We start from the raw sequence: 23,501 nt of genomic DNA, 5'->3' as shown, positions 1-23,501 counted from the left end.
AGTTATGAAATGTCATATTAATCAAGCTGTTATTCATTTATGGTAAATTATGATAAAAATGAATGCTGTGTTTCTATGAATCGGACTGGTTTCTTCTCCTTCTGAGGAGTTTAATTTCATATAATTGCGTCGCGTGCCGCCATCGTCTCTGTTTCTCAGCGTCCTGCTGCAGCTCTGTGACATGTTCAGGTTTTAGCTTTCAGCCTGCAGAAATAAATAAATAAATCCTCGGCTTGGCATGTGGTCAAGTACCGCCGCCGCTCATCACTGCAGAAATTCATCCGTAAAAACATCACAGTCGCTCCTCTCCAGGTAAACGAGCCGAACACAGTAGTGTCGCTGCTTCCTCCGAGATTCCTCAAGCGAAGAGGAAGAGGAAGAATCATCAGCGAGCGGCTCAGGAGGTGCTTTGAATGCTGTCACTTACTTCTATTTTGATTCATACATAATAAACAGACGGATGATGTGAATCCATCGCATTAACCAGTATTTATAATTCCATGAAAAGGGTATTGAGCTAATAATGTGGGTTGATGATGTTCAATCATTTTGGCTTGTATTTTTTTTAAATGGATGTTTATTAAAGTTATTATATAATGACTATACTATGTTCATCAGCTGACTTTGTTGTCTTGAATCTCAAGACTTGAACTGAAGAACCGAATGTTTCCAGGGTGTTAAAGTGACGTTTACGCTCTGATTTTACGTTCTTATCTTTTTCCAAACCAACGTTTTTGATTGATTATCTGTCTTCAGCTGCTGCTTTCAGTTCATGTCAACGTGTTAAATATGGAAACCAACATGCAGACGTAAAGATGGAGCGGACGCTCCAATGCAATCTAGAGAACGACTGTTTTCATTCGTGCAGCACGCATTGATTTGATGAAAATGAAACCCAGAACACATCCTTGAAACGCTGCTTGAAAGCATCATTGAGGGCGATTATCTACAGTCCCTGGTCGCGTCACACTGAACGCCAAATAACTGGATGCCCAGAAATCAGGCTGCAGGAAGATCACACGCAAATACTGAGACATCTAACATGAGAGAAGCTCTTACACACTTCGTTTAAGAGATATTTAGAAGTAATTCAGTTTAAAATGAATTATGTGAACTGACTCCCTGATTGATGCTCCTTTAATAATACAATCAAGATGTTATTTGTTAATGACTTTTATATCAATACAGCGTGCAAACGGTGTGTGAAGGACAGAGTGGTGAGTCAAGACTATACATTTGCAAGAAAGTGTGTGCTGACTTAGTGTGTGTGTGTGTGTGTGTGTGTGTGTGTGTGTGTGTGTGTGTGTGTGTGTGTGTGTGTGCTGAGAAGCCATTAATTACAAAATGGAGCGCACCTTCACGCAGTGCTGGAAAACGATGACATGCTAGTTTTCAGGCTTAGCCTCTGGGGGTGGGGGGGTATAGAAGACAACATAGTGTGTGTGTGTGTGTGTGTGTGTGTGTGTGTGTGTGTGTGTGTGTGTGTGTGTGTGTGTGTGTGTGTGTGCGATACAGAATGAGTGGTCAGGTTTGTGTGCATGTGTTTGTGAGGACGAGGAAGAAAACAACAAAAAACGAGGAAGCAGGGAGGAAGAGGTGACAAAAGCAGAGGAAGCAGAGGAAGAGGAGGAACAAGGAAGGGAGGAGACATAGAGGAGGCAGCAGATAGGAGATGAAGAGGAGGAGGAGGGAAGGGACATGAGGAGGACACAGAAAAGGGAGGAGGAGCGAGAAAAAGGGAGAGAAGATAAGGAGGAAGGATTATGAACAAGGGAAAGGAAAGGAAGAAGGAAGGAAGAGGAGGCAGGTGAGTTGAAGAGGAAGAGGAGTAAGGGAAGAAAAGACAAGAGGAGACAGCAGAAAAGGGGGAGGAAGAGGAGGGAATAACAGCAGAAGGAGGAGGAAGAAAAGAAGGATAAATAAAAGTGAGGAAGAGGAACAAGGACAGGAGGAAGAGGAGTTTATGTTTCAAACCCGAGGCTGCCTGATAGAGGGAAGAGGGGGGGGGGGGATTTTCAGCTTATCAGATGACCTTATTGGCAGGGCTGAGGAGGCGTGCACGCGCGTGTCCAGCGTGCGCACACGTGACAATATAGCGCTAATTGTCTTTCCTTTCCTGCTAATTGTTTCTATGCAACATATTTACCAGTTATTGATACAACAGATCAATACAAAGAGGGAAGGATTGTAAAAAAGGAGCAGAAAGGCTTTTAATTTAATCCTTGAATTATATTAGACTTGAACAATATTATAGAAATACAGCACCATAAAACACTAACCATGAACCTGGACCACAATGGAAAACCAGCACATGTAAAAAGATACTTTAAAAGTCATGATGTACAATAAATGTAATAATAAACACAGCAGAGACAACACCGTAGAATCACAACAGAGCAGCAAATACAGAAATATCCCATAATTACTGCTCAGATTGTTTCATTTGATGCAGCCGAATTCCTTCCCGCACATTTTTCTGCTAAATTAGCCAACAAAATGAGTAGATTGGTGGTTTAGAAGATAATTAGAAGAAATGAAGTGTAAAATGGGTCGTAACGTGAACTGACCTCCTGCTGGCTGGAAGCCCGGACGCTCATTAGGTGCGATGAGAGGAAAAGGTGAGGAGCTGATGGAGAGGCTTCTTTTTCTTTTTTCCTCGTCTCTTTTGCCTTCAAGCTCACACAAATAAGAATAAGTAATAAAAGGGTTCAAATGAGATTATCGGTCCTCAGTCCAACAAGTTTTGAACGGGGACAGACGCGCAGACACGCCGGTTCACGTCCGCCTCTGCTCCGGTCTGCCGGAGGACTGGAGGAGGACTGCTCTGATGGATGTGTGGCGTCACTGGGAGGGGGCGTGGCCAAACACACACACACACACACACGCACACGCACACGCACACACTCCATGCACTCTTTTGCACATTGTACTTGTACTCCTCCATGTGTGTACTGATGGAGTACAGCTAAGTTCATTCAAACACTGAACTTTGGGTTCACATTTGTGATTCTTTCATTCGCACAAACTGAACTTTTTATTGCATGTATCTGTTATTACTCTGCAGCTTTAGATTATTAATACAATGTATTATTATAGGTTAAGCCACCCGGCAGTAAATGGTGCAACTACAACAGCTGCCACCATTTTGGATTCTCTGACTCTCCGTCTCTTTAAAGGTCAACGGAGTGAATTTATGACAAAGTTGAAAGTTCAAACTGGCCTCGTTCCTGACTGTCCTCTTGCTCTTCTTCTACTTGTTAATATCTTGTACTATTAAATTGGGAACATGCACCGAGTCATTGCATTTGTTCCATTACAGGAAACACAGACAATAAAGTCAAGCTGCACGCAGACCTTTTGTTGCTTCTTATTGTTCCATCATCAATAAAGAAAATATTGACACAAACAGAGCATAAAAGCAGCAAATAAACACAATAAAACACAATGAGGCCCTGTAAGTAAAGCTGAGAGGAGCTGCAGAGGAAATGACTCGTGCAGCAGGACGGTCATTAATAATAATAATAATAATAATAATAATAACAGGAGATTTATTTGAAAATGTGGTACAAAAGGGATGTGAATTTCACAATCAAATGTGCCAAGAACTTTCTAAATGCATGAAGATATGTTTTTACCGCTCTGGTATCTGATGGAGATGTATTGGCTTTAAATGACTCAGAGAAAAACTGCTTTCTTCAGTCTGATAGACCTTCCTCTTTCATCTCATTGACAAAACCAAACGATGCGTCCCCCCCGTAAAGCTGCTGTCAGAGCGGAGCGGGGAAGTCGACGACGACTCCACAAAAAAGACGACAAGCGGAAGACAAAACGTCTCGAAATGAGCTCAGGAAAGCGGCGACTCCATGACTGTTTACAGCAAAGAGATTTCAGTGAAAATATCTGTCAGCCACAAGCATCCGCTGTTTGAGTTTCAGGGCTTATCTCCAGGTATGTGACAGCAGCAGAACGGGCCGAGCTCAAGCCTTGCAGCTGTCACCCTGCAGAGTCACAAAGTCACAACCTTTGGTACTTTGCATGTGTTTGACTTGTTCTCTGTTTTTATTTAAACTCTGCACAGTCGGCTGCGAAAAAGTTCCCCACTCTGAATCCTGACTTGGATATTTGCAGAAGTCGGGAAACTCTGCGTGCATTTTGGTTCACTTGAGTTTAAAAATATGAAAAAGAGAAGTTCAAAAGTCAGATTGGAGTTTACGTCTGAATGCAATGACCTCAAAGACATCGAAAAGATGAAAGAAAACTTCCTGCTCTACTCGGGGAAGTTGTAAAGTCCAGACCTGTGCAACACATGCTGCCGGTTCGTTCTCCCTCTCAGCGACGCCTCGGGGAGCTTTTAAAGGCAGCAACCAAGGTTTCCTAATTAGACCGACGATAACAGCTGGAGAGAGCCAACGGGAGAGGAGTAGCTCCTTTCACAGCTCTAATTATGCATCGTCCTACTTAATCACGTAGAAATCTGGAGCCACTGCAGCTTCGTCTCATCAGATTGTGATCGATTCAGTTCGTCAACTCCTCTTCTTCGACTTCTCTTTATCGCTTTTCCTGCATTTCACTTGACATCAAAGGGGAAAAAGTCTCCTTTTCTCTCGCTTTTTGTTGTCAATTCATGAGCTCTCATCTTATGCAGCTCATGCTTTTGTGTTTGGCCTCAGAGGGTTCAGTCACATCCCAAAACCTGAGAGCTTTTAGACCCCATCAGGCTTCTCTCCACCTTTCTGTTCATGATGAATGCTACAGCAGCAGCTTCAGAAAAGTGAAAGCGTGGTGATTTATCTGACCGCCCCGAACACGCTCTTTCATTCTGCACCGTCAGGGGCCGAAGGGGCGATATGATGGATATCCGCAAGGCGACTTATTGACTGACTGGAGATCAGTGCAGGGCTCTGATCTCCATCCAGCAGGCCGGAGTCACCTTGGACGTGCGCTTTTAGAAAAGGATTTCTCAAACTCTTCAGCGTCTCAGGCTGCAGAGGCCACCAGCTAAATCACACAGGCTGAAGTTTTCATTTATTCCACATGAAGAAGAGCCTGACGCCGTTCAACAGACTGAAGCTGAACCATTTATCTGCACAGTGCATTAGTCAGTTACGTCTTTATTCGTAGGTTTGTTTTGTGTATTTACTTCAAAACATCCTCTGAAAGCTGTCGAAAACATACGATCTCCATCTCAAAGGAAGACCACAAGATGTGGAGGACAACTTCGGGAAAAGATGTCAGACTTCCTCCTCTTTTCATTCCCTGGAAGGGTTTTATTGTGCATAAACGATTAGTTGAGTATTCATCAAAAGTAACTCTCAAGCTGCTTAAATGTGAAGATTTGCTGCTTTTCTTACTTCGAGAACATGCAACGTTTTGGACTGTTTCAAACTGATGGTGGCGCTGCAGGAATAGTCAGAGGATCACCAAAGTCAGAGGGATTCATCCTCTGAGGACCAAGAGTATTACCACCAAATTTCACAGCGATCTATGCAACAGTAGTTGAGATAAGAGTTGGAATGGTGAGCTGAGTCGTTATCCTGTCGTATGTTGTGTTTTAATCATACCACCACAGAAGAAGACTTTTGTGCAACGATGTCTTATCAACATATTCCTGCAGAAAGCTTCATATTTGCAACGTGAGATGCTGTTTAATGATATTTTAATGTTTGCACATTAATTAGAATTCAAGAAAATATGACAAAGAGTTAAAGTCTGGAATGCAGACGCCTCCTGAGAACACAAGAAGCAGTTTGTACAAAGAGGTAAATGTTTTCCGTTGAACACGACTCAGTCGGAGCCGTTGCTGCCCCGAAGTTCAGCTCTTGTTGGAGGCTCAGACTGGATTCGACGCGTCTATTCATCGGGGCTGAATGGGAACTGTGGGGTCTGAAAAGGAGCCCTTCTATTCAGCGCTTTATCGAGGAACCTCGCTATCAGCCCGGCTCGCTTTGCATCAGAATAACGGAGCGTCCGCTTGTCAGCCAGGTTGGTTATTATGGGAAGAGACGCCAGGAATTTAGTTCAGATGCGGCCAGAATGCAAATACGGGAATTCCTGAAAACATGGTGACAGTTGAGGAGTATTTGCAGCATTCCGAAATTTTCCCGAGAAACTTTAGAAAGTTACTTCAATTGGTAACTTTTTCCAAATGAAGTGAACAAGTTAGATTAACACAGCTGCGTTAAGTCGGATGTAATTAATAATCTGATTCCTTTCAGATCAACAGTTTGCATTAATGGAACTTAAAGTTTCCAATTTGTCCAACTAATGTATTTACTCAAAAGTAAAATACTGCTCTTTAACAATAAGAGTATAGTTTCAGTCATCTTCGTAGTGCGACATTTTAGTTTGTTAAATGTAATAAAAAATATGAAATCTGGACTAAAGCACAATGAAATCAATAATCGGCTTCAGTGGTGCAAAGGTCTTAAAGAGCATTAATATTCGGGATGAAGCTGCAGGATTTTTCTTCTCCCTCTCCTCCCCGAGCTCATTTCTCCTCCTCCTCTCACCTCCATCTGTCCGTTCACTTCATCTCCACACTGGAGGCTCCCCAACCTGTTCGCGAGAGAATTACTTATTCATCCTTTTCTCCGTAGCAGCAGCAGCGGGAAAAGGCCACGGATTAGCCGTCTGTATCTTCAGGCAAACACACCTGAAGTCTGCAGCCTCGTCGGTCCTGAGGCGGCGTGTTTACGGGTTTTGTGTTCATTCCTGATGATGAATGTATAAAATGTGCATTTGTGCAAACCACAAATCCTCTGAGGGTTTGATCAGTTTCAGGAAAAAAAGCTTTTTTTTCATGCAGCTGAAGAAACTCTGTTTGACAACCTGATGAAACCAAATGATGCTGCTCTCTGAAGGGCGGCCTTCCAATCCTTAAATCCTCAAATCCCTGGTTACTGACTGATTACCACTTCACCGCCTGGATCCTCTGCATCATCAGCTGCTGCTCTTATCCACACAAACGTACAAAGACGGTCTCGCTCAAGGACAGAGATGCAGGATGATCAGCGGAGGGTGATGATGTCTTTCCTTCACAGATCAGTGTTTTGGCAGATGATGCAAATTCATCTCGTGAGATGAAAATGAGGGATGTCTGTCATTGACGAGGTTGAGTCATTTATTGCTCACTCAATTCAAATTCTGCTCTGAAAATAGATACAATAACCTTGTGAACGGACACGATAGTTTTAATGTATTTGATAGAAACACAGCTTTTATTAATAACTCACTGTTTCTGCAGCAGAGTGAAGCTTTACACAACCTGTTTGAGAGACTTTGTTTTTTATGAAGCATAAAGAAAATGTTTCCATGTGCAGCTTTAAATTCACGACTAATATGAAAACACGTGTCGCTTCCAGACGTCTGCAGCTTTAAGTTCAGCTTCAGGCGGAAGAGTTTGAGTCTCTGCAGCTTTGAAGCTGCATCTGTTTGACTGAGAACTCCGGCTGAATCGATCATTACAGAGACAGATACGGCGTTCTGATTCCTCTCTGCCGGGCCTCTTTCGGTGACGTCGTTATCTCCGAAACCTTCGCCGTCGCCCCACTTCAGCGCAACGCCAATTACCCACAAACCCCCTCTGTCCACAGGGTCCCCATGGCAACGGAAGCTTGCCTGGGAGACTTTAAAAAGGTTGAGAGTGTTTTCATTAACACGGTTATTGTTCAGTCTAATTGAGATGTGTGAATCACAGGGAGACACGTTTACCCTTTAACAACAAGACGTAGAAAGCTTTACATAAGAACGCACAAAGACGAGAAACAAATGTAAAAGTCTTTGAATTGAAGTGTTACAAAGTGAATCTGAAGCCAGTTAATCAGAAGACTTTCTCTCTTTTTGTTTCAGCGGAGAGTCGCTGAGCTGCAGGGGAGGAAGAGCAACACGAAGAGTGAACATTACAGCACGGAGGATCTCCACTTCATCTTCATCAACTCACTCTGAGAAAGACTCTGAATAGCTGCAGACCTGTGCAGCCTGTGTTTCCTGCATTAAAGCAAACCTTCTCACTAAAATGAACACATAGCGCTCTTCTGTGATTGTGATTTTATACAATATGATGCATATTATGTGTCTGCATAGATTAAACCAGCCAACAAGATATAAAGGAGAAAACACTGAGAGGGAATATTTTACTGCACTTCAAGTACATTTATCTGATGGACTGACAGACGGGTTAATCAAGTTGTTTTTAATCTCGTTGAAAAGCCCCCCGGCTGATTCCTATTTTCATAATGAGCTCTCTCGTTTCTGTTTCAAGTCCTTCGCCGCCGCAGACGTTTGATGACTCACATCAGAGGACGGAGGCCACGTCCTGTCGCTGAACGGTCGGCGATTCATCCGCGTGTCCTCGAGCGAGGCGACGAAACACTTCCTGTCCTCCGGAGACGAGAGTTTCAGCCACATCGTGCAGCGACTAATCTAATTTCATCCTCAAATCAATGAATGTGCCTCAGTAGCTTGTAATTATTAATGTTGGAATCAATCTTCCACTTAATTTAACACCCAGTGAGAGTTATGAGAGAATAAAAGCAGCTGCAGGTGAGAACATTTCGTAATTTGGTCTGCGTGCTTTGGTTTCAAGTGCTTTGGTTTATTTTATGTTTTATTAATATCATGAGTCTGGAAAAGTGATTAGAGGATCCTCAGATGATTCACGATAATTTTTTAATCGTTAGTCATTTATCGACTTGCTTTTCTCTGTTTTACATCATCGCAAAGGGGAAATCTTTTGGGTCGGCACCGTCTTTGTACTATTCTGTTCATCGCCAACTGTAGTTCGGTTGAAATAAACCTTTAATTCACAGAGTAGGATGTGAAACAGCTGCTATGTGCTCCCCGAACAGACACCAGACTCCATTGACAGCAACAGTAATGATCACTGGTATTCTTGGTTAGTCTTTCCACTATTCCAGCAATCAGCAACTCTGGTTTGATGTGTGAAAGAGACTGAATGTGTAACAGAAGTACCCGTAACATTTTCACTGTTTACTAGCCACATTTCTGGCATGTTCGGGACGTCAAACACACATTTTTAAGCATGTTTTCCTGTGAAAAACCTGCATATGCATGGGTAGAATATTAAAAGTCTTCAAGATGCACCCTCAAAGAGAGTAGACAGTCGTCGGGCAGTATTGACTTTTTCTCTAAACTCCTGAAGATGTTCTGAACAGATTTGTTTCAGCTTCATTTTCCAAAAGTCACAGAATGAGCCGATTCTTGCTCCAACTCATCGGGTTTTTGACGCCGAACTGCTTCTTACTTTGACAGACTAAATCTTTACTTTGCTGGTATTTTGGGAACGTTTGTCATATTTAAATTTGTGGGAAACTTCCTAATGTGTCCTGATTTGACCCAGGATTCTTTCAGAAACAGGATTACTTCTTCAGGCTGGTGTATTTCATTTTATTGAGCTCGATGAAGTGCAGTTCGACACCAGTAATCCCCTCTGAAGGCTCCCCTCTGTCTGAGTTTGAAGCCTTGCTGTTATGACCAGCTTAGCGTTCACCATATGGTGTTGTGTGTTTTTTGTGTGCGCGTGGGGGGGAAAGATTAGCTCTGTGTGGTCGCCGTCACGCTGGGCGCTCGCCACCAGACTGTGGAAACACGGAGGAAGAAGACGTCTTCAGCGCTGCACGAACAGACTGACGGTGCTTTGGTTCGATGCAAACAGAAACAGATACACGGAGATGTTTGAACGTGAGACAGGAAATTAGAAAGTGAAATTTGTGAAGTCTGAGAATTTATGTTTTTTTTGGGGGGGAGATTTTGGAGGTGTTAGAAAGACGTGACGTCTCAAAGAGACACAAGGAAGAGATACAAACTAACCACAAAGAAAATGACTACAAAGACATTCAAAACAACAAAAGAGACAAAAAAAGTTCTCAAAGTGAGACAAGGAGACACAAAACCACCGCTAAGAGACACCAAACTACTACAAGGAGACACGAAACGACTTCAAAGAGACTTAAAATAACTACAAAGAGACACAAAATGACCAAAAAAAGACACAAAATAACCCCAAAGAGACATAAAACAACACAAAGAGGCTCCTCTGTAGTCGACGTGATGGGGCCCATTGTCTCATAATCCACCCGTGATTAGCTGCTACTAGCATAACACACCTGAATCTCCAGTTTAATTGTCAAGTTGCATTGTGGGTAATGTAGGCGGCAGCTTATGACGAGTAGGAATCAATGATGCCTGGAACACAATGTTCTCTCTGGTTCTGCTGCATCTATTTTAAGCCTTTTATAAAAACTCATGAGTTCATCCTTCTTCTCTTGACTTTGATGAACGTGATCGGATTCTGACTAACGAGCTAAAAATGTCTCTGATGACCCGGCCAGCGTCTGACGGACAGTGACGGGCAGGAGGAGGAGGAGTCAAGTCAAAAAATCTGTCATGGCCGACACTCTGCTTTAGATTTAAGAGCTTACGATGCTGTGAGTCACCGCTGACCGCCAGTCAATCGGCTCCCTTTATTGTCTCGTTTCCCGTCAGTCCAATTAGCCCGTACACTGGAAAAGAGGAAGTAGGCCATGAGGTAGGCCGCGTGGCGGGGATACGGCGCTCTGATCCAGGAGCCTCTAATCCGATGGAGAGGGGGGGTGAGAGTGGTGGCAGAAGAGGATTATGGGATTAGATGCGACATGAGATGGCCACTCTGCAGCGGGGAGGGCGCCGGTTCAAATCCACCACAGTGGCGCCAAAAAAAACCCATTCAGTTGATGTGTTTCTATGAAAGCTTAACTTCTACATGTACTGTGGTTGTCTGTCTGTATTTTCCACCATTTTTGTAGTTTTATCTTGTGACATTACAGCAAAACGTAGTAAATCAAATCATCAGTGTTTCCTCCATGAATGTGTATAAAAATTGCATGAAATGCAGATTGCAGTCACATATATGATATTGTTTTTTTTGTTTTTTTTGTTGTGCCGCAAAATGAGACCGCAATCTGCATTTTCTTGTGCAACGACAATGAAAAGATAAGCTTGTAAAATGACACGTTAATGACTACGAGGTTGGACTCCCTGCAAAAGCTAAATCTCTTATGAGTAAAGATTCACGTCATATATAATGTGCATTGAGGTCGAAACATGCCGGAGTACTGAATCCAAAGGGACAAAGCCCTGAGCTGAGCCTTTTTCTTGGTTTGGTAACAACTTATTTGAGAGGACGAATGTTTTTCTGCAGACCGCCGACCTTGCAACTTGATTGCCGCCATAACTCAGGGCGCCAACGCTCACAGGGGCCCCGACTCTCCAGAAAAACACTTTCCCCCCCCTCGTATAATCCAGGTTTTATGGTCCGACGCCGCCGTGTGATCAGCCAAAATGAGCCAGATGGGATTGGACAGATTGAGGATCTTTCCAGATTACGCTGCGATCGTCCGCCAGGCAAGCGGACGCAGCGCCAGGAAGTAATCCAGCGGAGGGAAACGCCAAGCGACAGACGGGGTGTTTCTCCACCAGCAGCAGCCTGTTGGGAGACGTTTGTTCCACCATCTTTGTAGTTCTTTTTTTTATCCAGCAGCAGGGGTTTAATTATTTTTACATTGTGGTACTTTTACTGAAGTAAAGCATCTGAGTACTTGCTTCATGGGAGAAGATTGAACCGATTTGACCCCGATGGCTCCAAGACCGCCCCCTAGAGGTAGAAACACAACTACAACAACACAACTGATTTCTTTCTCCTAATAAATATCGAAGCCTTGTAATAGGCATTGAACTATGAACATTGCTTTTCTGAGTCTCGTGGTGCCTTAAATTAATTTAATGTATTTTTAATCGCTCTTTGAAGATAATTGAATCAGTCAGAAGTCATTTTAAAGACTTAATAAACCTGTAAATTATCAGTAAGAGGTGCAATAAAGCCCTTAATTACCCTCCATTAGAAACATTTTTAATTAAAGATGTGACTTTTTGATCAAGTCTAAGAGAGACAGATTATTGATTATGGACATGTTTAAAGACATGAACGTGGATATAGATCTGAGATGAGGTTGCATGATGAACTGCTGCCCTCTCGTGGTGGGTTATGAGACTCTTTTCCTAGTTTCCTCATCCTCGATTCCTCGTTTCCTCTCGCTGCATCCAGAAGAATAGGTTGGATATCAAAAGGTCAGAGGTCAGAGTAGGTCGACGGTAAATGCAGCAACTTCTGCGATTGTAAAAACAGAGAATCACAAAAACAACAACAAATGGAATTAAAAATCCTCGAAGAGAGAAATAAAAAAAAGGCCCCAAATCTAATGCTGCCAGTTGATGACTCAGCGTCCTGGCAAAACCTTTCACACGTTGCCACCGCGACGGCTCGGCTCAGGGGACCCGGGGCCCCGGCTGTGAGGGGGCCTCGGCCATTTGAGGACGCCGTCTCCCAGGAGACAAAGAACAAGCTGGAAGAGACACAACAGAGGAGACGAAAGAAAGTCTGACTACTGTCGTGTTTCCTTTCATTAAATGAATAAATCTAAAAATGGATTCATTTATTTTTGTTTATGTTTTATTTATTTATATATTTATTATTATTTTAATTGTATTTTTTTAGTTTTTACTCATCTGTATTATTATTAATAATTATTTCTTATTTTTAATATTTTTTTTTATTATTTACAAACCCTCATCTTCCACATATCTTAACAGGTATTCTGCCAGATAAAGAAAAAATATATTTGTATACGTACTTACTGTAAAATCTCAGTCAGTCAGTCAAAATTATGAGATAATAACAAAAGAAATCTGCTGTATAATTCGTATTATTTGCATAGTAAACAAAAAAAAACATTAAATTGAATCAAGACAGTAATTTCTATTTTTTTCTTTCCTCCATGCCAAAAAAAAGTCAAAATTAGGATTTAAAATATAGATTTTCTGTAATATTTTGTATTTATGAGACACAACGACTCGAGCTAAATTTGTATCGTCATCACTTTGAGATAGTAGGTTAAAAACATGTGAAAATAAGTAAAAAAGATGACTTAGCACAACAGAAAGGAGGTGTCACTCCTGCCGTGTATTGAGCAGACAAACCAGACGGAGGAGGAGAGAGGGAGAAACGATGGATGTGTTCCAGGAGCTCCGGTTGTTTTTCTCCTCACAGAGTTTCAGTGTTTGAAGTGAACAATGAGACGGTTTGTAGTCGTCCACGTGAGGAGTGTATCTATCGCCGAGACAAAGAGTCAGTTTATCGGGTAATAAACGGGAAAACACAAAGAGTTCATCTGGGGAACGCAGCACATTGTGGAGATCTTTCATATCAATTGTTATGTAATAATCTACATATTTAAGTCTCATGTTTCAGTCTGAAGCAGCAGAAGCACCTGTATCGTTTCTATATATCTCCTGTAAGGAATTATGAGAGGACCCCTGTGCATTCTGGGAATACTTGTTCTCCACAGCTTGTTTACAGCACGTTAGGAGTAGAAACCTGGCATTGGGACGTCTCCTCTTCTGCCTGTTTGGCCGGAGCAGACGTGTGCGTTTGTGTGCGCTCTCTTTGGGCTGCAGAGGGCACACGTCTGGCCAACTCCACCGGTGAAAAGACGGTCTTCATTAACATGCACGGCCAGCCGCTTCCTCTGAAACGGGCCTTTGTGTCCCGGCAGCTACACGGATCAGATAGACGGTGTATGATGAGCGGACAGAGATACAGACGGAGCCGTCTGCATCCCACAAGTGCTCGGCGAGGTTTTCTAAATACATGTCAGCTGGAGAAGAACCTCTATTTAACCTGTAGTTCATAGGACGTGACTGTAAATCATCTGAAGTGTCCGCAGCACTGATTTATGACAAGATGTTGGAAGTTTATTTACAAATCAATGACTCTTCATTAATGTATTCTCAATGACATTTATTTTCCTGTCAAATACAGCTTATTTTATGATGTTTTCTCTGAAGAGCAATAAAGCAACAAGTAGTTAAAGCTCTCAAAATAAATTAAGTAAAAACTGTAATATTTCTCTCTGAATTGTGGTACAAATTTGATGTACTTGTACTTTACTGAAGTAGAGAAAGAGACCTAACTGCTCCTCCAACCCACAGAGAGAAAACTGCAGGATTTGGTTTGGCATTGCATACAAATACAATAAAAACATTTCTTTCATAAAAGCAAACTATTTCTCCAGGTTTTTGTTTGTAAAAGCAATAACAAGCTTTTCAAAGTCACTCAAAAAGGCTTTTATGAGTATTTAACACGTCATTAAAGCTGCATTAAGACAATAATGTTCATTTAGAGTCCTTATTTGTGTGATTTATGCAGATTTTAATCCACATATCAAACCAAATAGTTACTTCTTACATCAGTCGGGGGATCAGTGCTGGTTAGCAGAGCTGCAGTGGAGTGAGGGGAGGTGGACACTCGGGATTGGTCGGTGGTTTGAATGACCTCAGCTGTGCTCCCTCCGCCCCGCTGCACTATAAAGTCCGCCGTCCGTTCTCCTCCATCAGCTTCTGCCTGAACTCCCCCTGAGGTAAGATCGTCTTTCTTATAAACGCAGAAAAAGACTCAAAATAACTTCCCAGAAGCCAGCGATGTACATAGGCTGAAGTTTGTTTCGGTATCGGGTAAAACATGTAACTAATAGAAATCACCATGAAACTTCCCCAGTTGATTACTGACATTGAGACAAGTGATTTTTGTGTTCGACGTTTTCTGAAATGTTATGTTTAAATATGCAGATTTTGCATAATCGGAAGGATGCAAATAAACAAAGTAGTAAAATAAAAACCTAAATGTGTATTTTGGATGTTTTATCATATTTAAAAAGGTAGAAAAAGAACGCTTGTGATTCTCACGTATTGTTTCCGATGATGAGGTGAAAAGAAGACGAAGACGATGGCGATGACCGACCTGGAGTCCTCGATGGCGACCATCATCGCCGTGTTCCAGAAGTATTCGGAGAGAGAAGGAGACAAACACAAGCTGAAGAAGAGCGAGCTGAAGGACCTGCTTCACGACGAGCTGCCGGATCTGATGGAGGTGAGACAGAAAGAAACATTCACGTCCTTTATGTCTAATATACAAAACATAACAACGATGGAAATAATACTCCACTGCACGTACAAGTCCTGCAGTGTCAAGGAACGAGGAAAAACACATGTACTGGAGTACTCGCTACAGCTTTGAGGTACTTTCTACTCATTCAAAACATCAGCTTAGTGGTGGAAGAAGTACTCAGGTATTTTACTGATGTAAAAGTACTTGTTATGTAGAATAATATGTGTTTATTTATGCATTAATGTGTTCATCACTTTAATGTTGCAGCTCGTAGAGGTGGAGCTATTTTTGGCTACTTTGTGTATCGATGTGTGTTTGTTTTTTAATCTGTTTTTTGTCTTTTTATGCTAAATCTTTATGTTGATTTGAACGTCTGTAAGTCTGTATCGGGTGTAAAAAAAAGGTTAAATAAGAATAGAAATGAATGTTTGATAATGTATAAGTCGATTAAGTATGTTGTATATATAACGTACTAAGTGTAAAGTACCACAAAATGCAAGTACTTGAGTAAATGAGTGATATTCCAGTACTTTTGTACTTTAACTTGTAAAAGAGTATTTCTTCACCGTGAGAGATCTCTCTTCCACCAGCGAATGGAAACACTGAAGTAGTAGTTCAACGTTTTTCTCCCTGTAATGACGTTTTAAATGCTGGAACTGTCCCGCCGTGACGTGTCCGTCCGTCCCCCTGCAGCACGTGAAGGACCAGGCCGCCCTCGATGGCCTGATGGAGAGCCTGGACGCCGACGGCGACGCCGAGTGCGACTTCCAGGAGTTCATGACATTCGTGTCCGTGGTTACCGTCTGTTGCCACGAGTTCTTCGAGCACGAGGACGAGTGAAGGAGGAGGAGGCGAGACAAAAGAGGGGAGCTACAGTAAATTATAAAGAAGAAGAAGAAGAAGCCTAGCAACAAGCAGCCAACACAGTACTTTGGCTGGTGGCTGGCAAACAGGCCAGACTAGTAGTTCAAATGTTCTTTTCTATCCAAGTCTAAACATCTAGAGGTCTTCAAAGCGGCTTTGGGACAAAACTAGCCACTGATTTCTAACCACTTTAACAACATTGTTTGTGCTGCAAATGTTTTTGTACTTTTTAAAATTCAGCATGATTCCTGAAACATTTGAAAAGTGTTGGCTAGATTTCGGGTGTGGTTACCAATCAATAGTTTAAGGTTCTTCTGTTGAAAAGGGCCAGGAAAGTTGGAAAAATGACGATTATTATCGAGGGAAACTTATTTTCCTGGATACGCGGTTAATAACGTTGTAAATAGAAACAAAACTACTTGGTTTTGTTCTGAAAATTTGGCTTTAAATTTAAAAATTTTAAAATTTTAAAGTGTGATAGTTGCGAGAAAATACGGTTCGTAACGTAATTTTTAGGAGACCACAGGCCAAACAACCATTTAGAGTTCGTGGCCGTTATATTTCAGATGTGGCTGGTTCATCCAATCATTCTGCTTTTAAAGAAGTCAGGAACTTAAGGAGTCACCTTCATCAGCTTCAGTTGGAGAGAAATACTGAGAGGAACCTGCGTTTAAAAGACTTTGACTATCAAACAACTTGTCGTTGGCTAGTAGAAGTTTTAAGTGAGTTTTATTTAATCTAGAAGTCACTTTTCAGAGAAAATAAAAGCACCTAGTTGACTATCAAACACTGTAAGTGACTTAGTCTTAAAGTTCAAAACTTGTAACGGCTACTAAAATGTTGAAACGGCTTCTTCGCGCTCGCTAGAAAACCAACAATGATTTTGAGATGAATTGTAAATTGAAATGATTGTTTGTTGTTTAGAAGCTCTTTTTGGAGATAAAGCAGGAAAGTAACCAACACTTATTTGAGTCCTAACACATTGAAAATGTCGAGCTGGCTGCTAAAATAATGAGAGAATATTCAGATTTAAACTGTCGGATTCAACCGGCCAGAATAAAGAATGTAGTTTCACGTCTCATCAAGCAAAGAAAACAAACTGAATGTTTATCAAAAGTTCTTCTGATGCGAGTTTTGAAATGAAGATGAATTAAATTATCAACTTGTGAAAATCAAAAACAAACAAACTGACACATAAAAACATGACCGCTGCTTTTGTTTTTCTCCTAAAATGTGCAAACTTGTCATTTTTTAAAATGTAATAAATGCAAAATATTCATAAAGGTCGTGCAGTTGTTGAATATTGTTTTGAGTGACTTAAAGATCTTTAACCCTGATGTCTCTCCTCTTTAGTGTTTGGTTGGAGTTTAGAGTGAATCTGAAGCATTTTCCTGCAGTCTTTAGTGAGAACAGAGACAAATAAGTTCAGTGTTAGTGGATTAAAGTAACTTCATCTCCGCTGCAGCGCTGTGATGAGCTTTGTGTTCTGCAGCCTCATCAGCCTCCAGGTGTGTGAGCTCATCAACTAAATCAGTCACCTGCTGGAGAAGTTCTGCATCCAACAGATTCTAATGAACAGGACAATGTGAACATATTTTGTATTTCAATCTTGCAGCTTTCTTTCCTTCTGGGTTGATGGAAGTTCAGCATTAGTTTTGGTCTTTGTGAAGGTAACAGGAGCAGGACAATGTGTATTTACGGCTCACTGTTTACTGTTTTTATAAAGTATAAAGTAGGCCTTCAGTCCTCCAGGAGGAGGACAACATCTATCACACTCTTCTCTGGTTGTTTTGAGGCATTCTGGGAAATGTAGGAAACCAGAAACTCCTGCAAACAAACAAACTAAAAACACGAGAGGAGATCAGCAGGAAGGTGAGATTATTAAAACACAGGATGATGTAATGTCAGCTGCACAGTTTCAGACATCTGCAGGCTGTGTAGCATCAGAGGGGCGGAGTCAGCCTCGTGATTGGCCGGAGGGGGAACAGATCTCGACCCTTGGGACCGACACCACACCCATCTTTGTGTGTGTGTGTGTGTGTGTGTGTGTGTGTGTGTGTTGTTCAGCATATGCTCTGTTGTGTTTCTTCTTCTTCTTCGTCTTCTTCTCAGAACTGGTGAGTTTCTCGTTTGTTTTTGACTTTTTTAAATCAGTTTGAAGTCTTGCGTTGTTTGAACTTGTGACTGTTTTTGCTGCAAACTAACAGCTAATAACTTCTGCTGCAGTCTTATAAAATAAAGAAAAGCTTTAAAAAAGAGGGACGTCTGGATAGAAGAGAATAAAATCTGATTAAAATGAGCTTCATGCTCTGCAGCTTAGTCGTTTCCCTCGACTTCATAGTTCAGTATGTGAAAAACTTGCTTCTTAATGTTTTACATGATTGAAACGTTTTTGCCACATTAACACTTTGCAACAGACAGCTTCTTACTTTTTGCTCATTTCTATGAGACACTTTATTACTTTTAACAGTTATGAGAAAGTTACATTATTTGCATGTGTTTCTTCATCATATTAAGAAGAGGATGCTGCGAAATAAATGACTGCATCCTCCTTAACTTTTATGAATATTTGATGAATATAAATGATGTTTTTCTGCTCAGGTTGACATCATCATGAACCTGACTCACGCCCCTGCAACTGCACAGGCAAAAACCTGGGCTCCTCTTACTCCTCCTCCTCTTCCTCCTCTTCCTCCTCCTGTGACCGAGATAGTGACGACGACTACGCCTACAAGTACATCAACAGAATGATACAAAAAAATGCCCAGTTATCATGAAACGGGTTCATTTTAATGTAACTGTTCGAGGCTCCAAAGACTGAAAATCATCTCATATTTCACAAACAAAAAGACAAAGATTGTGTTTTTCTCTCCCGTTAATCATCTCGGGCCCCTCGGGTTCATCTGGTGACCCTTTGGAGGGGCCCGGCCCCGAGGTTGGGAACCATAACAGTGCAAAGTTAAAACTAGAAGAAGTACTAGAACGCTCCGTCGTATTCAGTAAAAGTATAAAGTGTTCGCAGTAAAAATGTGCTTAAAGTACCCGTTGGTCCCTTTCAGAGAGTTATATTATTATGTTAATATTATTACTGATGCTTTGACATCTTAACTTGAAAATTAACGACTAATAAATATATAGAAGTTTAGAGAAATATGACACATTGATGCTTCAATAATATGAGAGTGTGAGAGTGGAGTGTCTTATCAGGCCGACGTCAGGAGAGGAGCATGTGAAGGAGCGCGACGCCTCCAGTGTCTGTCGCCACAGAGATAAGAGCTGACACACTGATACCGGCTGGCCCTTGTTTCCACATGATATACTTGTATTTTACTACGAATACTAGTTTCAGCTAAGCCGTCTGCATCAATACTAGACGGTCAGGTAGTCTTTGACTCTGCAGCCAAACTAACAGTAGTTTAACTTTTAGTGGTGAAGAGACTTCCTGCAGCCAATCAGAGAGCTGCGAGGAACGTCCTCCCCCTGAAACACATCAACACTTCTGAGAGCGAGTGAGACTTTCACCCAGGAAACCTCCCTTCATGTCCCGCGTGCACCCGAGTCAACATTGGCTTATTTTAAGTTGCTTAAACTTATGTTACAGTTACGTACCGATCGCTCCTCATCAGAATATAATTACACTGTAGGGTTTATATTAATATTTTGGAGTCTGTTAACTCAAAGATCGTCAGCCTGAACAGGTTTAGTGGCAGTTTTCTTGCTATTAGATGTAAATAGAGACGTTGTCGTCTGACAGTGTGCAGAGCTCGCAGTGTGTTTGGCCCTGAAGGGCCTCTGTCGCCTCGTCTCTGCACACCCGGAAGCTTTAAAATAGACCGAGGGTGTTTGAATACCACGCATGGTTGGATTCTGCTGCCATGTGAGCTTTAAGGATCTGAAGGTTTAATGCAAGAAAAGAGGCTCGATTTCCCCCTGAGAATATAAAAAGCATCCCCTCAATGAAGACGCTTCACAATAAGAGCTTCAGAGTGTTTCATGAAACATTTTCACAATAAACGAGTCTTATTTAAAGTTTCGTTTATGTCTTTTTCAGGCATCGACACGGACGATGGAGCTTTTGCAGCTTTGATTGGAGGTGAGAACTGAACTTTTTCCTCCTGATTACGTTACATGAACGCATCATATCTTTTTATTAAAGGGTTTGAGTTTCATCCTGAAGAAAACTGACATTTTTTAATCATCTTTTCGTGATCTCCTGCCTCTTCTAAAGGGTTCGTCGGCTCCGTGCTGCTGCTGCTGCTCTGCATCATCGTGGTGTTGCTGTGGGACTGTTGCAGGCGTAAAGGCTCGTACCGCACCAACGAGATGGACGGCGACGACGACGAAGACGAGTCTGATGCGGCGCTCCAAAGCAGGAAGTCTCTGACGACCAGAGAGGACGATTAAAGACAAGAACACCTTTAAAATAAGACTTTAGTGGCGATGTGGAGGATTATAAAGAGCTTTTTTTACACGGAGGTTTTTTTTTATAAAGCTGCATGAAGCAACTTTGTACATTTCTGCCCCAAAAGGCTGAAAGACGAACTTCACTTCTTGAACATCTTAGTTTGAGATCATCTGATAAAATGATGAATGCACGTCTTTTAGAGGGATTTGTCTTTATAGAACCGGGTTCTAATGTCGATTAATCACAGTCGTTCTTGCTAATGTGACTATTTGTCACGAGAAATAACTTTTAAGCTTTAAAAAAATGCACCACTGCGTTTTGAATCAAAAGCAGAATTTAATTTGGAGAAATTGAGAATCTGCAGCAGTTTTTCAGCTTTAAATAAAGTAAATTTGAGGAAAACGTAAACCTTTCCAGAATAACATCCATAAATGTAAGTATAAATATCAGATCTTTCCTCCTCGTGGTTTATTATTTGTCTGACGTTCTGAATCAAATGTGAAAAACTGACCCGACGAATCTTTTTACAGTAAACATTTAGTCTGCTGCTTTTCTTTGTTAATTTTTCAACCTGAATTCAAACCGAGGTGATGCTTTGTATGCATTGTTTTTATACTATCAGAGTATTTTTTCAGTTTTCTAATAAATAAACAGAAAGTCCAAAACGTCAATACTTTGGGCAATAATGAATTGTTTTTTACAGCTATAAATTGAATTTAACTGTTTTGAATCTATGTTTATTAAAATCTCTTCTTTTACTTCTTGTTCATAAGAATGAAGTTCAGGTGTCCATCTAGTGGTCAACCTCAAGTACTGCACCTATTAGAAAACGTTATATTTTTTATGCATTTGAGGGTTTAATTTGGGGAAACAAAGTCATTTAACACATTTCCAACATACAGACACACACTTAACAATAATGTGTTTTGTATTTATAGATGAGATAATACTATTAATCACAGCAATTAGACGCACAACTTAAGGATTTTTAACATACAATTTACCAGATGAAACCCACTGAAGAAAAAAAAGGAAAGTTGATTTTATACAATAAAATTAATAAAAAATAAATACCTGGACACGGGAGAAAGTACTTGGATACATCAATTATTCTTTTTATTATTATAAAATGTCAGTAAAATGTAGTGAAAGTATTAAAACTGTGGCTGTTCTACTATTGTATATTAAATTATTATTATTCATGCATTCAAGTAAAAGCCGGATTTTAACTATTCATGATTATCTTCATAATAGATGAATCTGCTGATTATTTCCACATTAATAGTTTGTTAAAAAGAAATAGTGAAAATAGAGAGAAAAGGTTATTAAATATTAAATTATAAAAGAGCCCAAAGTGACACCTTCACAGAGTTTGTTTAGTCCAAACCTCAACATTACTACTATTAACATTATTATTAACAATATTAAAAGGAAAAGCAGCAAATCTTCAGATTTCTTCTGTTTTGAGCAAACATTTTAATTCGTAAAGTTCTTAAAGCTGTCAGAAGAAATTAAAATCCCGTCGGTGCTGCCAGACAGATATTAAAGGATGGATGATTTCGGTGTGTGTGTGTGTGTGGTCCTCGTGCTGTCACGCTCTCGACCCCTCGACGCCGGATCGCTCCTCTGGGCCTCCGGTGACGGTTTGGAGACGAAGGTCTTGCCAATGTCTGGATTTCATTTCTATGTTTGAGTCATTCTGGACTTCTGAAGCAGGAAGTGTTTAGTGTGAAACTTTAACTTTTACAAACGGAGCCACGAAGTCTTTTAACATCTGTTTATTTGTTCGTTATACTCTCAGTGGCTTGAAATGTTTTTCTTAAATTAAATTATATTTGTCATGTTTCTGCTGTTGTCTTCCTCATATTTTAGCTTTTCTTCCTGTTTCTTTAGCTCCTACGTTAATAAATTAAATAAACGAGGAAGAGGAACCTCTCGGACATAAATTAAAATATTTATCAGTTTAATTTTAAGCTTTCAGAAAACCTGAGAGCAAGAAAACTACACCACTACACGTGGAAACGTGTCTGTAATACCAGCAGCGGCCTGCGGGTGGTGCTGTTGGACCGAAACGTGGCTTCACAGCAAACTGTCAGATTCCTGATCAATAACAATCAATAGGAGGTATTTATAATTCATGTATGTGTCATCATAAACTCATAAACTTCCCTGAATTAATAACAATAAATTAATATCTTTCTGTAAACTAAAATAATTAGATTTTCAATCAAATTAAAAATTAAAAACATTTTTATACTCAACAGGAATCCAAATATTTATGTATATGAATTAAAAAATATCAGTTCCAAAAGTACATGTAGTGCAGTATACGTAAGAGGAAATACAAGTACCTTGAATTAGTACTTGAGTAAAAGTACTAATTCCAGCTGCTGAGGTGCAGATGTTTGTTTTACCTCAAACTCACAGCTGACTCATGTGGTGGTTGATTAACTCTTAGTTTCATGCAGCTGCGTGTCTCGTTTTTTTGGGAGTCGAGCAGGTGAGGACATAAAACCAGAATAAGTTCAAAGGGAAGGTTTGGACCTCGTCAGGTTTTTCCCTCGTCTTCATCTCGGCCATAATACGTCCATTAAAGCCCGAACCGTCGGGGAGCCGAGGGGCCCGGAGCTCCGCCAAGGTGGGAAATTTCATCTGTGACTCACATCCTCGCTTGGTTGTCAAATCAATTTGAGTTACCAGCGCTGCGGCGGCCAAGGAAAGAATGAGCCCAAATTATGTTGAGGGAATAAATCAAAGATGTAAAATTCACTGTGAATTTCCCCCGAGAGCCCGAGGCTGGAGTCCAGTTCCCCACCCGGCAGATCCCACAAGATCATTACTGGAATATGAAAATATATCCGTTTTAAATGTGATTTATTTAACCTGGTATTGAGTCTAAAAGGACGACTCGAGCTTGGCTGTAGCGTCTGCTCATTTCCTGCAGCCTCCTCTTGTTTTCCATCACTTTTGTGCACTTTTATTTCTTGTAGAAATGTTCCCTCGTTCTCTAAAGCGTAAATGAAAATCGTAGTTTTACAGTCATAATTATAACTTAGATATTGACGTAGACGCTGTTTATTTAAAGCTACCACGAGGAACTTTAAAGTGTTGATTTTGGCGGCCCCTGTGGACAAAGGTGGTAGTGTTTTCCATTAAAGTCCCACTAGAAAAATGCTACTTTAAGCAGGATTACAGAAAAACAACAAGCCAGATCTTTATGCAACTTGGTGGAAG

General features: G+C 40.9%; 2 protein-coding genes across 2 annotated transcripts; both read left to right on the top strand.

The window, feature by feature from the left end:
- Nucleotides 1-14,487: 14,487 nt before the first annotated feature.
- On the top strand, nt 14,488-17,126 carry s100b (S100 calcium binding protein, beta (neural)). Its single transcript, XM_079185951.1, has 2 exons — nt 14,488-14,980; nt 15,692-17,126. Exons 1-2 carry the CDS (start codon nt 14,837-14,839, stop codon nt 15,836-15,838), a joined length of 291 nt encoding a protein of 96 aa, XP_079042077.1. The 5' UTR covers nt 14,488-14,836; the 3' UTR covers nt 15,839-17,126.
- A 789-nt stretch (nt 17,127-17,915) lies between these two features.
- On the top strand, nt 17,916-21,025 carry LOC306715556 (uncharacterized protein). The gene is made up of 4 exons (XM_079185954.1): nt 17,916-17,979; nt 18,464-18,596; nt 19,914-19,955; nt 20,091-21,025. The coding sequence occupies exons 2-4, from the start codon at nt 18,476-18,478 to the stop codon at nt 20,264-20,266; spliced, it is 339 nt and encodes a 112-aa protein (XP_079042080.1). The 5' UTR covers nt 17,916-17,979; nt 18,464-18,475; the 3' UTR covers nt 20,267-21,025.
- Nucleotides 21,026-23,501: the final 2,476 nt, after the last annotated feature.

The sequence above is a fragment of the Pholis gunnellus genome, assembly GCF_910591455.1.
Source record: "Pholis gunnellus genome assembly, chromosome: 24".
In the NCBI taxonomy this organism is placed as follows: domain Eukaryota; kingdom Metazoa; phylum Chordata; class Actinopteri; order Perciformes; family Pholidae; genus Pholis; species Pholis gunnellus.
The sequence above is the reverse complement of the archived record's forward strand: the minus strand, read 5'-3'. Positions and strand labels throughout refer to the sequence as shown.